Genomic DNA, 16700 nt, shown 5'->3' with positions numbered 1-16700 from the left:
ACTACTATTTCCAGTCTTTGGATAAGGAAACTGAAGCTCAGAGATACTAAGTCACTTGCCCAAGGTCACTCAGCTAAAAGGAAGCTGCCTTCTAACCATGATCACTCTTACTTCTCACTGGAGCTTAAATTAACCGAAACTTCACTGAAAACTCCCACCACGTTTTCCTGGAGACAGTAGTCAAGTGTACTGACTCAAGCAAAAAATTCTCCTATGAAGAATAATCTTTAAGTCTGTAAGGCATGCCATTAACTAAATGTAGCTCAAAAAGGAAAGGATGGAGAAAGGACTACTATTACTGAACATTGCCTGTGTGGCACTTACATATGCTGGTTAAGGAGGCTCGGCGACCAGCCCATCTAATACTTCTCTTCCTCCCCATGACCTAGAACCCAAAATTTGCAGATGTCAGTCTGCTCTTGTGTCCCACCCCTCTCTGTAGTCTGCTCCTCCAAACAATGGAAGTGAGCCTTGGCTCCTTCAAATAGGGAAGTAGGGCAGCCAAATAAGGGTGACGGTCTTTTGGGAGGTGGGGTGGGTTGTTCTGTTATTTTTATTTTCTTTCCACCTCCCCTTCCAAAGAATAGGAAAGCAGAAGCTTCTTTGGCACAGGTAATAAAAATAAGTCTCATGCTTTGCAAATTTACCATATAGCAGGCACTGAACATTTGACATGCATATCTCACTTAATTCCATGCTGTGGAGCAGACACTGATACTGTCAGTACTGTAGGAAGGTGTAAGGGTATGTGCTGGGTTTGAACACTAGCTCCACTCCTAAGCCTTCTGTGTCTTTGTTTTCTCCTCTATAAAATGGGACAATAACCATAAATATCTCATTGGGTTGTTATGAGGCTTAAATGAGTTAATAGAAGATAAGCACTCAGACCATTCATTCAAAAACAAATGTTTATTTGCACACTGCCTCTGAGTGCTGCCAAATTTTCTTCCATGGATGTTCAAAGCAGATGTGGAATGGAGCCTGGCCTGCACTTGTCAGCCTGCAGGTCCTCCCTACCCAGTCCAACAAGAGCAACACAAGGGCTTCTCAACAACAATGCTGTTCAAGCATGCTCCTGACCTCCTGTCTGGAAAAAAAAAAAAAGGTAGGGAGTGATGGATGAATAGAAATTTCCTGGGTGAGGGGCGCCTGGGTGGCTCAGTTGGTTAAGCGTCTGCCTTCAGCTCAAGTCATGATCCCAGGGTCCTGGGATCGAATGCCGCATTGAGCTCCCTGCTCAGCGGGGACTCTGCTTCTCTCTCTCTCTCTCTACCCCTCACTCGTGCTTTCTCTCACTCTCACTTTCTCTCTCTCAAATAAATAAATAAAATCTTTAAAAAAAAAATTTCATCATAACAGACTAGAGAAAGCGTCATCTACTGGCCTTGAAGAAATAAGCTGACATGTTACAAGAAGACTATGCAGCTGGAAGGCAGACTCTAGATGCTGAAAGTGACCTCAGCTGACAGCCAGGTCACTCAAGAAGATGGGGACTTCAGTCCTACAACCACAAGTAACTGAATACTGCCAACAACCTCAGCAGGCTTGGAAGAGGACCCTGAGTGCCAGACGAGAAGGCAGCCTGGCCAACACCTTGACTTCAGACCTGTGAGACCCCAAGCAGAGAACACAGCTAACCTGTGCCCCGACTTCTGACCTACAAAAACTGCAAGATAATATATTTGTGTAGTTTTAAGCCATTACATTTTTGGAAATTTATTGTACAACGATAGAAAACTGATATGCTTTCCCACACTGCCAAGTCCATCTCAACCAACAACCATCTTTTGGGTTGATCTATTTGCGGCTAGATCCTTAGCCATCAGATCTCAGGTGTTTACGCATCACAGAGGAAATGTTAAGAAGCATTTGCTTCTTAGTCCTTCTCTCTGCCCCTTAATTTCTATAAACATTTTTTTCCAAAGCTTCTCAAAAAGCTCAAAATCATTTTCATCATTCCACATAAATTTAAAAGACCCTATGCATAGCCGACATTTTGAGACAGGTGACAGAACTTTAAAAATATTACTGTCGGAATAACATTCTAAATACCATATCAAACATTTTGTGGTTGCTTCCCTAGCATCCATTTAGATCAAAAGTCCCCAGATATTCCTTTTGGGAACCCACTGCTGCCCCTTTGTGTGGCAGCCATGTGGTTTGGTGAGATTGATGCCTCCCTTCATGATAGGAATGGTAGGTTAAGCCAATCAGGGCCTACTATCCTCTTGATCACAAAATATGATTGGCTCAAGATTAGGACCAATGAGATATGAGGCAATATTGACTAGGGACTTGGGGAAAGAAGCCTCCTTGCTCTTTATGGGTGTTCCTCAAAGAGCATGCTCTTCCTCTGGCTGGTGTGGTGAGGACTTGAGTTCTGAAACTTCTGTAGAGATTGTTGTCACAATAAGGAGGAGCCAAGATGAAGACAAAGGTGGCATATGAAGGAGAGCAGAGCTAAGAGGAACCTAGAGAAATGGAGATGGGCCCTGATGACACACTGCCCTCTGGATCACACCTTGCCTAAAGTTCACATTGAACTCTGCAGTTATAGGGGCCAATATATACTCTTTGAGCCTTCGTCCAATTTGGATTAGGTTTTCTGTTACCTGAGGTAAAAAGCTCTAGCTGATAAAAAATATGTTCCAAGAAAAATGAACTGAAAAGCTATTAGAATTTAGTAAGACGGCCAAATAGTAAATAAGCATAAAAAAATCAGATTTTTTTGGCACCAGCAAAAAAAAAAACAAAAACAAAAAACCTCAAAATATAATGGATCCACCAAAACATACAAATAAAATGTTCATGGCCACTTTTTTCATAATATCCCTGAACTGAGAACAATCTAAAAGTCCATTAATAGGAGAATGCATAAATTATGGTTTATTCATAAAATGGAATGCCACACACATGGGTGAATCTTACAGACACTACCTTGAACAAAATCTGACACAAAATTTTTTTGTATATTGTATGATTTCATTTATATCAAGTTCAAAATATATATAGAAAATTTATATATTACTTTATATAATTTATATATAATATTTATAATAAATACATAAATAACATGTAATATTTATAAGTATATATATACTATTTCTTTTTAAAGTCTCCCGTTTACCATTTGCAGTAATGGTGGGGGTGCTGAGTTTAGGCAGAGTTGAGGTCATAGCCCTCCTTCAAATCCATGTCCTGCTTTGCCCTAAACCCCTATGACAGGCTGCTTATGCCCTGAGTGACTTTCTAATGAAAGGGGTCTTTTTGGTTTTGGAGCCCCATTTCTCAAACTACCAAGATCAAACACAGGCCACAGGTCAGGTGGGTACCTGACCCAGGCTGGTCCTCAGTCTTCTCCTCTCTTTAGCTAAGCCACATTTTCCCCAAAAGCAATCCAGGTTGCTTAATATTTTACCATCGCCCCTAAGGAAATGTTAGCTCATTAGAACCCCATCTCCACATCAAAAGCAGGTCTTTGCCCATTTGCCTAGAACAAGAACAGACAGTCCTGGCCTCTTCTCTGACCTCTCACTGGTAGGCTTGTTTGCTCCCTACCCCTTGAAATGCCCTTCTCCCTTGGGTCCATGGCCATATTTCTCTTGGTTCTCTTCCTGTTCACTGACCAGCTCTCCTCAGTTTCCCTTTCAAGATCCTCCCCTTCTGCTTAACCTCTCAATGATAGAATTTCTCAGGGTGAAGTCATGGGCACGCTTCCCTCCTACACACTTCCTCTGAGTGTTCGCACTCCTATAACTTCCAAGTCCATCTTTATCCTTATAACTAAATTCAGACCTCATCCAGCATTCAGATTCTCCTACTGGACATTTGCCCTTGGACCAATCTGCCTAAATATACCATGTCCACAGCAAAGCTCTTGGGTTCCCAGATCCACCTGCCCCTTAACATTTCTTCCCCAAGCCATCCCCCCCAAATAGCAGCAATATCCATGCCAGTGCTTATGTCAAATACAGGAATTCTCCCATGACTCCTCCCTTCCCTGAACTCTCCAAATCCATTTCAGCACCAGCTCCTACTTCTCAAAAACTTCTCTCAAATTAACCCATCTGTCCAGTCACACTGCCTTCACCCTAGTCCAGAGCATTGTCATCTCTCCATGAATGGTTTCTCTGGCCAGCTTCTTGTTTCCATTCTTGCCTCCCCAAACTTAGGGAAAAGGGTTTTCTAGAGTGAGGGAACAGCATATACCAGCATACGTTCAGGAGACACTCAGGAGGCTGGCACATGGAGGAGCCACAGGAAATGGCTTTGAGTGGCCAGAGCATAGGGTAGGTGAAAGTGAGGGGTAAACAGAGGCTCTGAATGCCACACCAAGCATCTTGAAGATTAACTTGAAAGCTGTGAAAATCCAAGGAAGGATTATAAACCAGAGAGTAGCTTTCCAGATGTATATTACAGGTAATGGAGAAGCCTCTGGCCACAGTGAGATACACTGGAAAGATGCAGAGAACAGGAGAAATACAACCCTACAGAGTTACTGGAATCAACCAGCTATTGGGCGTGTCATGAAATTTGGTGTTCTGTTCCCATGGAGGGGAGCCAGAAACATTTCCCTTCTATAAAAGAAGATACAGCAACAGTCGCTTTTTTTTTTTTTTTTTTTTAGTACTATGAAGGGGAAAGCATAAGAAATGTTAGCAAATCATTAATTGTACCTTGGAGGAATCAGCTTACATAAGCAAAGAAAGAGAGAAGAGAAAATATATTTGCAAAGAAAGGCTCTATTTTCTGCAGTTGAAAAAAAAAAGTGGGGAAAATGGAGCCCTGAGCTCTTGACTAATAACAGAAAGGGGGGGAGGGAAGTGGAGAGAGAAGAGGAAAAATCCTTTCTATGCTTTTTATCATTTAAAGTGGGGTCTTACAAATATTTGGGAAAATGAACCTCCAGATTTTCAAATACCATTGTGGATTTGGGCAAAGATATAATTTGTTTTCATATTTATACATCAGTCCCCATTGTCCTGTCAGTGGCTGATATGAAGAACATAATTTAACATAATTGGCATTGTGAAAATGGGATAAATTATTCATCCCAAAAGGACCCCTAGTCTGGATATATTCTCCCTTCACTGGCAAGGCCAGATAATACATGGTGGTTCAGATGGCGCAAAGTACAGATCATAAAAATTTAAAATACTACTTCCCGGGATTATCAATAATGAAGAGGTTCCCACATGGAGAGGCCCCAGGATTGGCAAGAACAATAAATAAAAGTGCAGAAGTGCTGACAATGACCAAGATTGTATTTTTATGAGCTGCACTTGCACAGGCCAAAAATAGATCTAAGTTGTACCCTGCTGCTCATCCCTGCTGCTAAGAGAGAAGTTCAGAGCAGGACAGGGAATCTGCCGAGCACCTACTATGTGCCAGGCACTGTTCTAGGGGGTCTACTGATGTGTACTCTGTTAATTCTCATAACTTTCCTCACAACCTTCTCTCCAATCTTCATGTATCTCCTTTAAAATCATTATTATTCCCATTTTTCAAATGAGACAATTCAGCCTCAGAGAATTCGTCACTTGCCTATGATCAAATGACTGGTAAGTAGTTGAACTGGTGGTTCAAACTCAAGATTACCTTGCTCTTTCCTATCATTGTTTTAAAATGGGTACCCAGGAGCGCTTGGGTGGCTCAGTTGAGTAAGCATCTGACTCTTGATTTCTGCTCAGGTCATGATCTGAAGGTCCTGGGATCCAACCCTGAATTGGGCTCTGTGCTCAGCAGGGAGTCTGCTTGAGATTCTCTCCCTCTGCCCCTCCTCTCTCTCTCTCTCTGCCTCCCCAAAATAAATAAAATCTTTAAAAAATTTTAAATAAAATAAAATGGGTACCCACTACCACTGTGCCAAAAGCTGTACATCTTATATCATACGAAACCCTCTCAATCACTCTGAAGTAAGAATGATTATCCCCATTGTACAGATGAGGAACCTGAGTCTTGGAGAGCAGAAATGACCTCATAACCTCACAAGGCCACTAAGAAGCAGAACCAAAGCTTGAATCTAAGCTTTTGGCTCAGATCCAAGTGCCACCCACTAGGAAGGTCACCATTCAAGAATTCTAACTCTGATCTTGTGGCACCTGGTACACACGAGGGGAATCCATACATACTTTTGAATGAGTGAATCCCATCTGTAAAGAGACAAGGTGAAATTGACCAGATGGGGCCTGAATACTTAGTTGGGAACTTTCTCCCATTTCCCTTGCTTACCTCAACCCATACTCCATCTTTCTGGGTTTGAGTCTCTTCTCTTTCTCTGGGCCCTCAAAGCTTGGTAAGGGCCCAGAACACAGGGTAAAATGTCAGTGCTCAGAGGACATTAACGGTAGTGTTGTCCAACCCTATCAACTCACAGATGGGGAGATGGGAGCCCAGGGAGGGGAAGGTATTTGCTACAGGTCACACAGCAAGACTGGGTCAGAAGCGGGACTCTAGTAAGGGCCTGCTCATTCCCAGTCTAGGGCCCTTTCCATGGGATCAGGTCTCTTTTCCTTGCTGGGCTTTTACTTTTTCCGAGGCAGAATGGAAGGTGGGCCCATATGGCTTCAAATGCACCGGCCAGCCCACTAAGCCTATGACTGTCCAACCCCCTGGCAGTACGTAGCATGCGGGGACATGAGGGACTCTCCATATAGTCCTCTCTGGGGTTTGGGGTGTGGGGAGGGCTCCAACTTCTGTTCTGAGTGGAAACTAGCCTCCTGGGCTGGAATCTTTATAGTAGAGATCCTCAGATCTGCCCCTGGGCTTGTCTTCTGTGGTCCAGAGGCCCAGCCCACTTCCCTGCTCAGCACTCCTTGAGGCCTGGGGCCAGCCCTGTGCTGCCCATAAACAGATGAGAATGGTAATAAGCAACAACAATAACAACAGCCTCGCACTAGCATCTACTCTGTGCTGGACACTGGGGTGAACACTCGACATGCATTTTCTCATTTCACCCCTGAAACAGTTGTTAGAGGAAGAGATTATTGTCCTCATTTTACCAGCGAGGAAACAGAGGGACAGAGTGGTTAATAAACCTGCCCAGGGTCACACAGCAAGTAGGTGCAAGAGTGAGGGTTCAAATTCAAAGTGCACTGCTATAATGCCTTCCTCTACATGCAGGGATGCCGGCTTGCTCCGTGTGTGAGTGTGAGCAAGTCACTTCCGTGCTCCAAGACTGTCTCACCATCTGTGAGAATGGGGGTGATTTTTTTAAAAGTAGAAAATTTGATACATGCTCATGATAAAAATAAAGCTTGAAAAATATGGAATGAAAGTCTTTAAACAGTCCACCCTCCAACCCCTATCCCTACTCCCTGAACATTTAATGGTTTCTTGTGCATCTGTCCAGAATTGTTTTATGAATGATAAGAACAAAACATACACACAGATGTGTTTCCACAAATGAGATGACTCCGTGCCATGCTCTTTAAAGCTATTCTAACTGAGCGGGTGTCTGTGGTTCCTCTCACATTAGCACAAGCAAGAATGCTTCATTCTCCTAGCAACCACTCAGTATTCCACATCCACGCGCTAGGGTTCATCTAACCAGCCCAGTCGCATGGAACATTCCAGTTGTTCACAGGTTTTCTTTATGCATAAGCCTTTGCATACTTGAAAGAGTATACCCATAAGGTAACTTCCTACCAGTAGGAAGCATACCAAGAGAAGGTACGCATAGTTTAAATTTTATAAACAATGTCAAAACACCCTCTGCAAAACATTGCACCAAATTATATAACCGACCAGACTGTATGGAGATCTGCTTTGCCTCAGTACTAGCAACACTGGGCTTTATCAAATGTTGTGGGGTCGGGGGGGGGGGGTTGTTTTGTTTTTGCCATTCTAATAGGTAAAAAGTTATATTTTGTTTAAAATTATATTTTGAAAATTATAAAAATTTTAAATATGCTGAGTGGTCATTTTTATATCTATTTACTGGAATTGCCTGGTCAGAGCCTTTGCCCGGATTCATGGTGATTTATAATCTGTGTCTTGAGAGTGTCTGAAGAGCAGAACGAAGGGGCTCTGTGAACCTCAAATGTGCAGAGATGTGCATTTCTGCTGCTCCCTAGGGAATGGCTGGCGGTTCTCTGATCCTGTGCTTCAGGGAGAAAAAGAACCCTCTTTTTAAAGCCACGAGAGAAGCCAAGAAGGCTTGCGGGACTCAGTGACAGGAGAAGCATCTCCTTTGGCCACATCCGTCCAGGTCCACCCTGTCGGATCCCCTGTACCTTCACCTTGGAAACCCCGTTCATATCATGTTTCATTTTTACAGTCATCTTTCAAAAATGTGAATTTCAGGACACATATTCTGGATGTCCAGTGAAAGATAGGAAACTATATCAATAAAGCACCATTTGTGTGCCATTAGACAATTTTCATGCTTTTTCCTCACAATAACCCTGGTAGGTAGATATTATGCTCATTTTGCAGTTGGAAAAAAAAAGTCCAGAGAGGCTAAGCGACTTGCCTAAGCCACACAGTAAGGAAATAGCTTAGCTGAGATCTGAACCCTGACCTCTAGGATGGCAAAGCACATGTGGTTTACCATACAAAATACCAAGTGTATCAAACCTCAATACTGGATCTCCAAATATCTGCATTCTTTTCCTCCCACAAGCAAGTAAGCCAACCTCATCCAGGACATGTGAAGATTTAGGAATCAGTAGAAAGGAAAGAAACATTTTCCCAGAGCTTGGTTGCTGGCTTGCCAAATACATGATTCATCTGGGGATTTGCCAAGGTGGGGCTGTGCCCGTTTGTGGCTTACTTTCTGCAGACCTGCCACCCATTAGTTGGCATCTCCCAGCACACCTGTGTGCTGATCTTGGCTGCACTGTTTTCTTTTGGGTATCCTAGGATAGCATTTCACCTCTCTGAGTCTGTTTCTGCATCTGTTAAACGGCAATAATGGTTGCAACCTCACAGATGGGTTGTGGGGCATATCCAGATTAACTGTGCTCACTTAGACACACCAAAGGCAACGAGGCCCCACAGGCATGTCCCAGAATTTGCTATCTGCAGATTGATGTTTCAGCTTCTCAAGAGCTTGCCCTCATGGGCTGAAAAAGTCACCCAACTGCTTACATTCAAGTCTATTCCCACATCTGTCAAGTGGAGAAACTAAGCCCAGCTCTAGGCTATGGAAGGGACAGGGGTCCTCGCTCAGCCAGTACTTCCCACTGCCCATTGCATGCCAGGATTCATGATGAGGCCGAGCCAGGGCCCTTGGGCCTAGTGGGCAAATCTCCTCAGTGCCAACCAGACACAAAGTCAGCCTAAATCCACCCACCTCCCCATTCTCACTGCCACTGCCCTAGTGCCACCCCCCACCTCCTTCAAGAACACAGCAGTGGCCTTCTAGCTGACCTCCTGCCTTGCACTCTTTTCTCTACTTCTACCATTCATGGTGGGCATGCTGCAGGGAACCAGTCACCTCTGTCTTGGAGAAACTACTCTGGTGCTGCGAGGGGGATAAGTTGGAAAGAATGAGGAAGAGGAGACCCATCATGAGTCCCTCATCCCTAGGGTGGCCCACAGCAGCCAGAGGAATCTTCCTTAAATAGAAATCTGATCCCAATACTCTCCTGCTTTAAACCCCTCCAAAAAAATACACTGAGACCCCCATGAACTCATGCCCACCTCCCCTCATCTCCCAAATCTCTCCCCCTCATCAGTGTGTCCAGCCCACCTACTTTCCTGCCTATCCCTCCAACTCCCTCAATACCTGTCCACATATTAGACCCGCTGCCCCTACTCCCTTGACCACCCAACCTCCAGGTCTCAGGTGGGGCTCCTTCCTCAGGAGGACCTCCTCGATCAACCTCTATCACAGTTAGGTCTCTCAAGTCTTATCATCTCTCACGCCACAGCTCTGTATTGTTTCCTTAATAGCCCATTTTCAGCTTGTGTCTCTGTGCATCTGTTTGTATGATGGCTTGTTTGAAGTCTCTCTTCCCCACTGGACTGGAAGCTCCATGAAAGCAGTGGCTAGGCCTGGCTTCTTATGGCTGGATATGCATAGCCTGGCACAGTGCCTGGCACATAGAAGTGCCCAAAAAGATGTGTTGGGTGAGTGAGTGAGTAGATACCTTCCACGGTGATAAATAAATCATAGCTATAATGATGGGTGGCTAGGGAAGAAGCCCAGGGGAGCTGCCATCTGAGCTGGGCTTAGGAAGATGAGTACTGGCTTAACAGACAGGCAAGGGGTGACAAGGACATTCCGGGCACAAGGAATGGCATGTGCAAGGAGGAGGGAGCATGAACCACCCTGGAAACTGTGGAAAACTCTAAGGCAGGGTTTCTTAACCTTGGCACTGTTGACATTTGGGGCAGGATAATTCTTTCAGTTTTGGAGGAAGGGTACGTTCTATGCACTGTAGGATACTTAGCAGCATTCCTGGCCTCTACTCACTAGATGTCAATAGTGTTCCCCCCTGCTACAGTTTTCACTACCAAAAATGTCTCCAGACATTGTCAAATGTCCCCTTGGGGGGAAAAATCACCCTCCACTGCTCTTGATATGTCTGACATGTTGGTGTTCAAGGTACAAAGTGGGAATGGTGGGAATGGAAGCCAGTGGGGCAGATAAGGATTTGCCAAGGTAAAGATTTGAGACTGTAGCCTGTAAATACGATTGAAAAGGGTTTCCATGGGAGAAGCACCTGGTCCCAACTCTGGGAGGCTCCCTCAGGTGCAGTGTGGAGGATTCGATTAGAGTGCTAGACAAGATGGGAAGCTAGCCCATCTCCTCTCCTAAGGCAGGCATGAATCCCTCCAGTACTGGGCAGGGAAGAAGCATTTGGGGCTGGGATGTTCTCTCTGGAGGATCACACCCAGCCCCCATCAGCTGGTCCAGGGAACCCAGCATGGCCATGGATGAGGGATGTTGAGTTTGAGGAAGCACTCTTGGAAGTGGGAGACTTCTTGTTATTGAGGACAGCACAGTGCAGAGGGAAATATTGGGGTTTCAGGTGCACTGGGATTCCAACCCCAGCTCTCCCACTCCATCTGTGAGGCTTGGGCAAGCCACTCTATTGATGTGAGCTTTAATTTCCCCATCAGTGAAATGGGTGCACTAAAATCCCCCTCACAGGGCCATTGGGAAGATTAACTGAAACAACAGATATGAATGCCTTTGTGGCCCATTCCCAGCCCAGTACAAGTGCTTCAGACCTGCTCATTTCTCCATTTGGCCTCTGAAAGCTTTTCCCCCTGAAACTCATAGACTCCATACTATAGTGCATTTAGTGAACAAATCTAAAGATGATTATCATATCACACACCAAGCACACTCTGTATTTTACATTTTCAAAAAAGATATGATTTAACATTGATGTCAAATATACTTCTTTGTGATGAATATTTTGGCTTCAAACACTCACCATCTGACTGGAACCTAACCAAAGAGCTGATACCTGTGTCAGGACTCACCTCACCTTCCCTACAGTCCTGTGCCCTGAGTCCCAATATCATTATCCCCACTTTACAATGAGGAAGCTGAGGCAGTCTAGGAAATTTGTTTCAAGTCATTAGCCAAGGTAAATAAAACAGTAAAAGATAGGGCAGAGATGTGAACCCTCCTAGAGAGGTAGCTTCAGAGTCTGTGCTGCTAAATAAGCATTTGGAGGACCCATTTGGCTTCTCAAGTGGAATTCACGTCTAACACATCTGTTCTGATGTCGGGAAAACTTGTTTACTCTTGTAAATATTATAATATCAAAATTCTAGCACAGAAAACCACTACTAGAGTTTCCGACTCAGAGAAGAGTAGACAGAGGCCTGAGTGAGGAGAAACAAGTTACACAAATCACACTGTGGGTTGCAACTGAGTTTGAGCTAAAGCCCAAGTCTGTGGACTCCCAGGCCAGCTGGCTCCTTGTTCCCGCTGAAGTGAAGTTTCTGGAACAACACTGCCTAGGTTCTGGGTTCTCTAGACATCGCCAGGATGCTTGCTAACTATGTGCTTTGGGAAGTTACTTTATCATTCCGTGCCTGAGTTTTGTCATCATCAAAAATTGGATTAAAATAGCAATTCCTTTATTGGGTCCTATTAACTATTCACAGGTAAAAGAAAAGTGTGTTTGTGTGTGTGTGTGTGTGTGCGTGCACACGCACTGCATGTACATATGATTTAGAACAGAATCTAGTATTTAGGAAGCACTTGAAAATGATCATTATTATTCTTTTATAGTTACTTTTGTGCCAGGAACTTTACATATGAGGCTGTATCTAACTTTGTTCTGACCATTGTGAGTAAGGGTGATCCTCCCCCCTTCACAAAGGAGGAAATGGTGGTGCCTGGTAGGAAGACTTGGTCATGAACATCAGAAAGAGCCTGTAATGTGCCCCTGTGAGGATGTGTCCCAGTAGGGATTTGCATCTTTCAGGATGCATTGCTTTCCCTTTCCATGCGTGCAGGTCGCCAGTGTATTTGTCCTTCAGGCTTTGGGACAGTCTTTTGGTTCATCTGGCCTGGGCACTCAATGGTTATTGTGCCTTTTCCTTTCTAAAGAAGAGAAGGAAGCCCTTGAAGGCAAAAGGGTGGGATGGGGAGAGTAAGGGGAAACAGAGGCCACGGTATGTCTGGATGACTTGCGATGTGTCTAGGGATGGGGGGAGGGATGATCTCACCACAATCCCTTTTCCTTGTGCACCTTTTAGGGACATGCAGATCTTCCCAGTTGTAGCTGTTGGCAGAAGGGTAAACAATGTTCCTGAAACCTCACAAAACCTCAAGAAAATATCCCCTTGCTCCTCTCCAATTTCCATTATATCTGGGTTCAAATTCCAGCATTGCCATGTACTCCTTCTCTAAGCTTGGATAACTAACCAAATGTCTCTGATCCTTCACCTTTTCACCTATAAATTTGAGTGCATAATCCCTGACTCCCATGGGGAAATGTGCATCTAACGCAGCGGTTCTCAACTTTGGCTGCATGCATGAGTCACCTGGGGAGATTTAATTAATACTGATGCCTGGGTCTCGCCCCCAGAGGTTCTGACATAATTGTTCTGGGGTGTAGCCTTGATATCAGGATTTTCAAAGGCTCCCCTAGGTGATTCTAATATGCAGCCAAAAACTGAGAGCCTCTGTTATCCATGTAGCAGATACCTAATTAATACTGTTCTTTTACATTTCTTTAGTGTTAAGTGCCTGTTCACATTTTATTTTTAAAAGCCTTATCAGTCTCACAGGATGGCTCAAGGATTCTTTATTTCTGCCACCCCCATGCACATTCTCATATTGACAACCTCTGCACTTTCAAAACAGATGACTCAACCCCCAGCCAATCAGCCAGGCCCTTTATCTAGCTTTGGCTCCTCTTCTGTTCATTGGCTAGAGCCAATTGGTTAAGACACACAATGCCCTCCTGGAGATGCCAATGAGAAAATCAAACAGATGGAATGATCCATTGTTTGCTCTTCAGCCAGGGAACTCCATCATTTACCTCCAAATCTATCTCTTACAGTGTGCAAAAGCTCATATTCTAAAACCCCAAGTTCTCTCAACTGGATCTTAAACAATAACGTTTCTCCCAGCTCTGCCCATTGGGTAACTTTTGTATCATTGCCCACCTTTGCGTAAATGCCCACCTCCATTCTTCATGGACTACTCCCATGTCAGGAGATGTGCCATCAGCCAGTCATTCATTTCCAGCCACGCCTCCCCAAAGACACTCTACTCTAGTCATGCTATTTCTCAAAAGCTCTCCATGCTTTGCATATGTCTTAAATGTCTTTTCCTCCTATGGTCTATCTGGAAGGTTTTCACTCACCTTTGCAAGCCAAATTCACATGTTCTCCTCTGCAGTTTACCCTAATCTGTTCTTCCAGTCCCTTCCCACCCCAAGAGAATTTAATTGTTTCCACCCCTGTGCTTTCATAACCTGTGAAATTCTCAGGTATAACATTTACCCTGATGCATTACATTAAGCATTACACTAGATAGGGATTTTGTAATTTGCCTTTTCATAACCAACTTGTAGCACAGGGATAGGGCCTTAGCAGGTGCAAACTAAATGCTTATTGGACTGCATCCAATATCTCTGTCCTCAAATCTATACCAGTGAATTTTTGAAACACCTCCCCCCAATAATCAAGGCAATTTTCTCCATCACCATCCACAAGCTTATTAGTATTCATCTGCTATGATAAAACTTTAAAAAAGAAAGATTTTCTTGCCCATGTATGTATATGTGAACAAAAAATGAGTAAACACTTACCATAAACCTGAAATAACACAAGAGATGTCATTCATGTCTCTGGAAGGAATGACCACATTTTACAAGAAAGGGGACATATTTGGCAGAGGGAATGAAAGGGTTTGGAGAGGTGGAATTTTTACTGCTTTATTTCCTGAGATGGGGGGAGCATGAGGGACTGATGGGGAGAAGAGCAACTGCTTTACCTTTTCCGGAGCAGGCAGCTGTAAGTGGTTAACCTCCAAGGGAGTGATGAGAGGGACGGTCTGGAAGCCATCCTCAACCGAAGGCGGCTTGGTTCCCTTCTCACTGGGGTTACTGTTCAGCTTCACCATCCTTATGCCTTTCTTCCCAGACCTAAGGCAAGCAGTGGGGTTCTGGTTACAGTGGGAGGTGAAGCAGGGTAAGAGAGGGCTGACGACAGAGAAAACAGCAGTGTCCTCAACGGGTCCACTCGGATTTCAGTGTAGAAATCAGTCATCTATATATCTTCTGCTAGATTTCATGACATGATTCTCATTATCCAGCAAAACTTCTTTAATCATCAAAATATGCCACCTGCCTATGGAGTTCAACAGCCCTCAAATTCAGGAAAACTCAAGGAAATCCCAGACTTACACAAACAATACACAAGCTTTAAAAAAAAATCCAAGATACTAGAGCTAATACAGTCATATAATTTCAGTGAAAAGCTTATTTTTACCGCAAAATTAAATCCTATTATTCTGGGTCACCCTGCAGTATGATAAATTTCACCTTACCACCACACATTACCACCTTGCTATTTTATGATGTTGGTTTTTCTTCAGCAATCTCCTTAAACCACAATAAATACATTCAGTGTCTCTATGTGTACCATACCCTTTCACATGATATGTAGATTGTACAAGAGATACAATTTCCTAAAACAAAAAAAAGGCTGGCTTGAACCTGATCCTGTTATTCAGCCATGGAATGCCTCCATTTCCTCAATAGCGAAGGGCCATTTTTTTTTTTTTTTTTTTGCTTCCATGGAAAGTTAGCAACCCCCGTATTGCAAGATTGCCAACTAAATAAACAAATCACATTTATTTCTCTCAAGCTCCCTTGGAAGTCAAACGATGCTCCCACCCCACCCCTAGAAGCCCAGACAACTGGATTTCTCTTGTCAATCCTGCTGATGGAACATTATTAGACAAAATAGGATTGTTGTGGAGATCAAAGGGATGGTAAAGGGTCGGAGGATATTGAGGAGTGATTATAACAAAAACAAATGCCTACTTACTGTGATGCACTCTTGGGGGGTCAGAGCAGATTCAAGCCAATTTGAAGAGGAGGAGGACGGCCAGGAGTCCTCCCTCCTCAGCCCGAGCTTGTGGTGCTGAAAGGACAGCGCCTTGCCTGTGTCTGGATTGGGAGTTTCTGAGAGCGAGGCGCGAGCGAGGGGAAGAGCTCCTGGCAGCTGCCTGCCTGCTCCTTCGCTCGCGCCCCCTCCCATCGGGGAACGGGCTCCCACACCATCTGTCATCTGGCACCACCTGCTGTTTCTCATGCATGGCCACAACCAGGGCATGGGACAAAATGGTTTCAAGAAAGTGGGAGGGATTCTGGCCATAATAATAATAATAATAATAATAATAATAATAATAAATAACCATATAATAAGCAATCCTTGAGTCTTTAGAAAAACAGAAGAAAGAGACATATTCATTAGGAGAAGGAATCACTTTTTAAAATCTTCCAGAGCAATATTATGAAACCCAAAATGGTTCAGGACCTGTGCTGTGCTCTGACCTGTTGTAAGGAGTGAAGGGAAACCTATATTTATTATTTCCCACGCAGTGGGCACTTTTCCAGGCTCTTTCAGACTATTTCCCTCATTTGCAAAATGTGATGGGATTAGTGTGAGGTGGGAATGTGATCACAACAGGAAAGCAGCTCAGAGCAGGGCACACTGTTCTCACAATGCCGCTGGAATCACACAGGTCAGGTAGAGCACCAGGAGCTGGACCTTGAGCCCTGATCCATGGCCACTGATGTTTGCATGCAGTCCACAACTTTGTATAGCTTCCAAGTTGGTGTCTGGAATCAGGGAAGGTGAAGTCCTAGTATCAGCTCTATGAAGTTCTGACTGTGGAGATCTTGGACATTTTGCATTCCCTCCCCAAGTCTCCATTTCTTTATCTATGATGTGGGAATAATAATACCTCCCTTGCAGGGTGGTTGTGAATAAGATGAGACTGTGCTCAAGGAAACCTCTTTTAGCTCAGGGACAAGGTTCTGAGTGGCTGAATTATTTCATCTCTGGGGATTGCTCTTACACTCTTAGAATCCTCTGAGATTAAGACTATTGCCACAGGTTTCTCCTCGCTGTGGTTCAAATCACTGTTGGTCACTTATCCCCAGCTGCAGTGCTGTTTATGATGCACATCATGAGGTCGAGTGGTCTTGGCATTAGTAATAGCATCCCCTTTCACTTTCAAAAATATCCTGGTTCCCATGATAAATTGT

The 16700-nt window shown here is 44.1% G+C and overlaps 1 protein-coding gene across 1 annotated transcript in view; it reads right to left on the bottom strand.

Moving 5' to 3' along the window:
* NSG2 (neuronal vesicle trafficking associated 2) overlaps positions 1–15506 on the bottom strand; it is a 54191-nt gene extending 38685 nt beyond the window's left edge. The window contains exons 1-2 of the mRNA XM_035012526.1: positions 15475–15506; positions 14417–14567 (exon numbers count right to left, since the gene is read on the bottom strand). Coding sequence (XP_034868417.1) covers positions 14417–14545 — 129 coding nt within the window. The 5' untranslated portion in view covers positions 14546–14567; positions 15475–15506. The remainder of the gene's footprint in view (positions 1–14416; positions 14568–15474) is intronic.
* Positions 15507–16700: the final 1194 nt, after the last annotated feature.

The sequence above is a fragment of the Mirounga leonina genome, unplaced genomic scaffold (assembly GCF_011800145.1).
Source record: "Mirounga leonina isolate KUSES-001 unplaced genomic scaffold, KU_Mleo_1.0 Mir_104, whole genome shotgun sequence".
NCBI lineage: Eukaryota > Metazoa > Chordata > Mammalia > Carnivora > Phocidae > Mirounga > Mirounga leonina.
The sequence above is the reverse complement of the archived record's forward strand: the minus strand, read 5'-3'. Positions and strand labels throughout refer to the sequence as shown.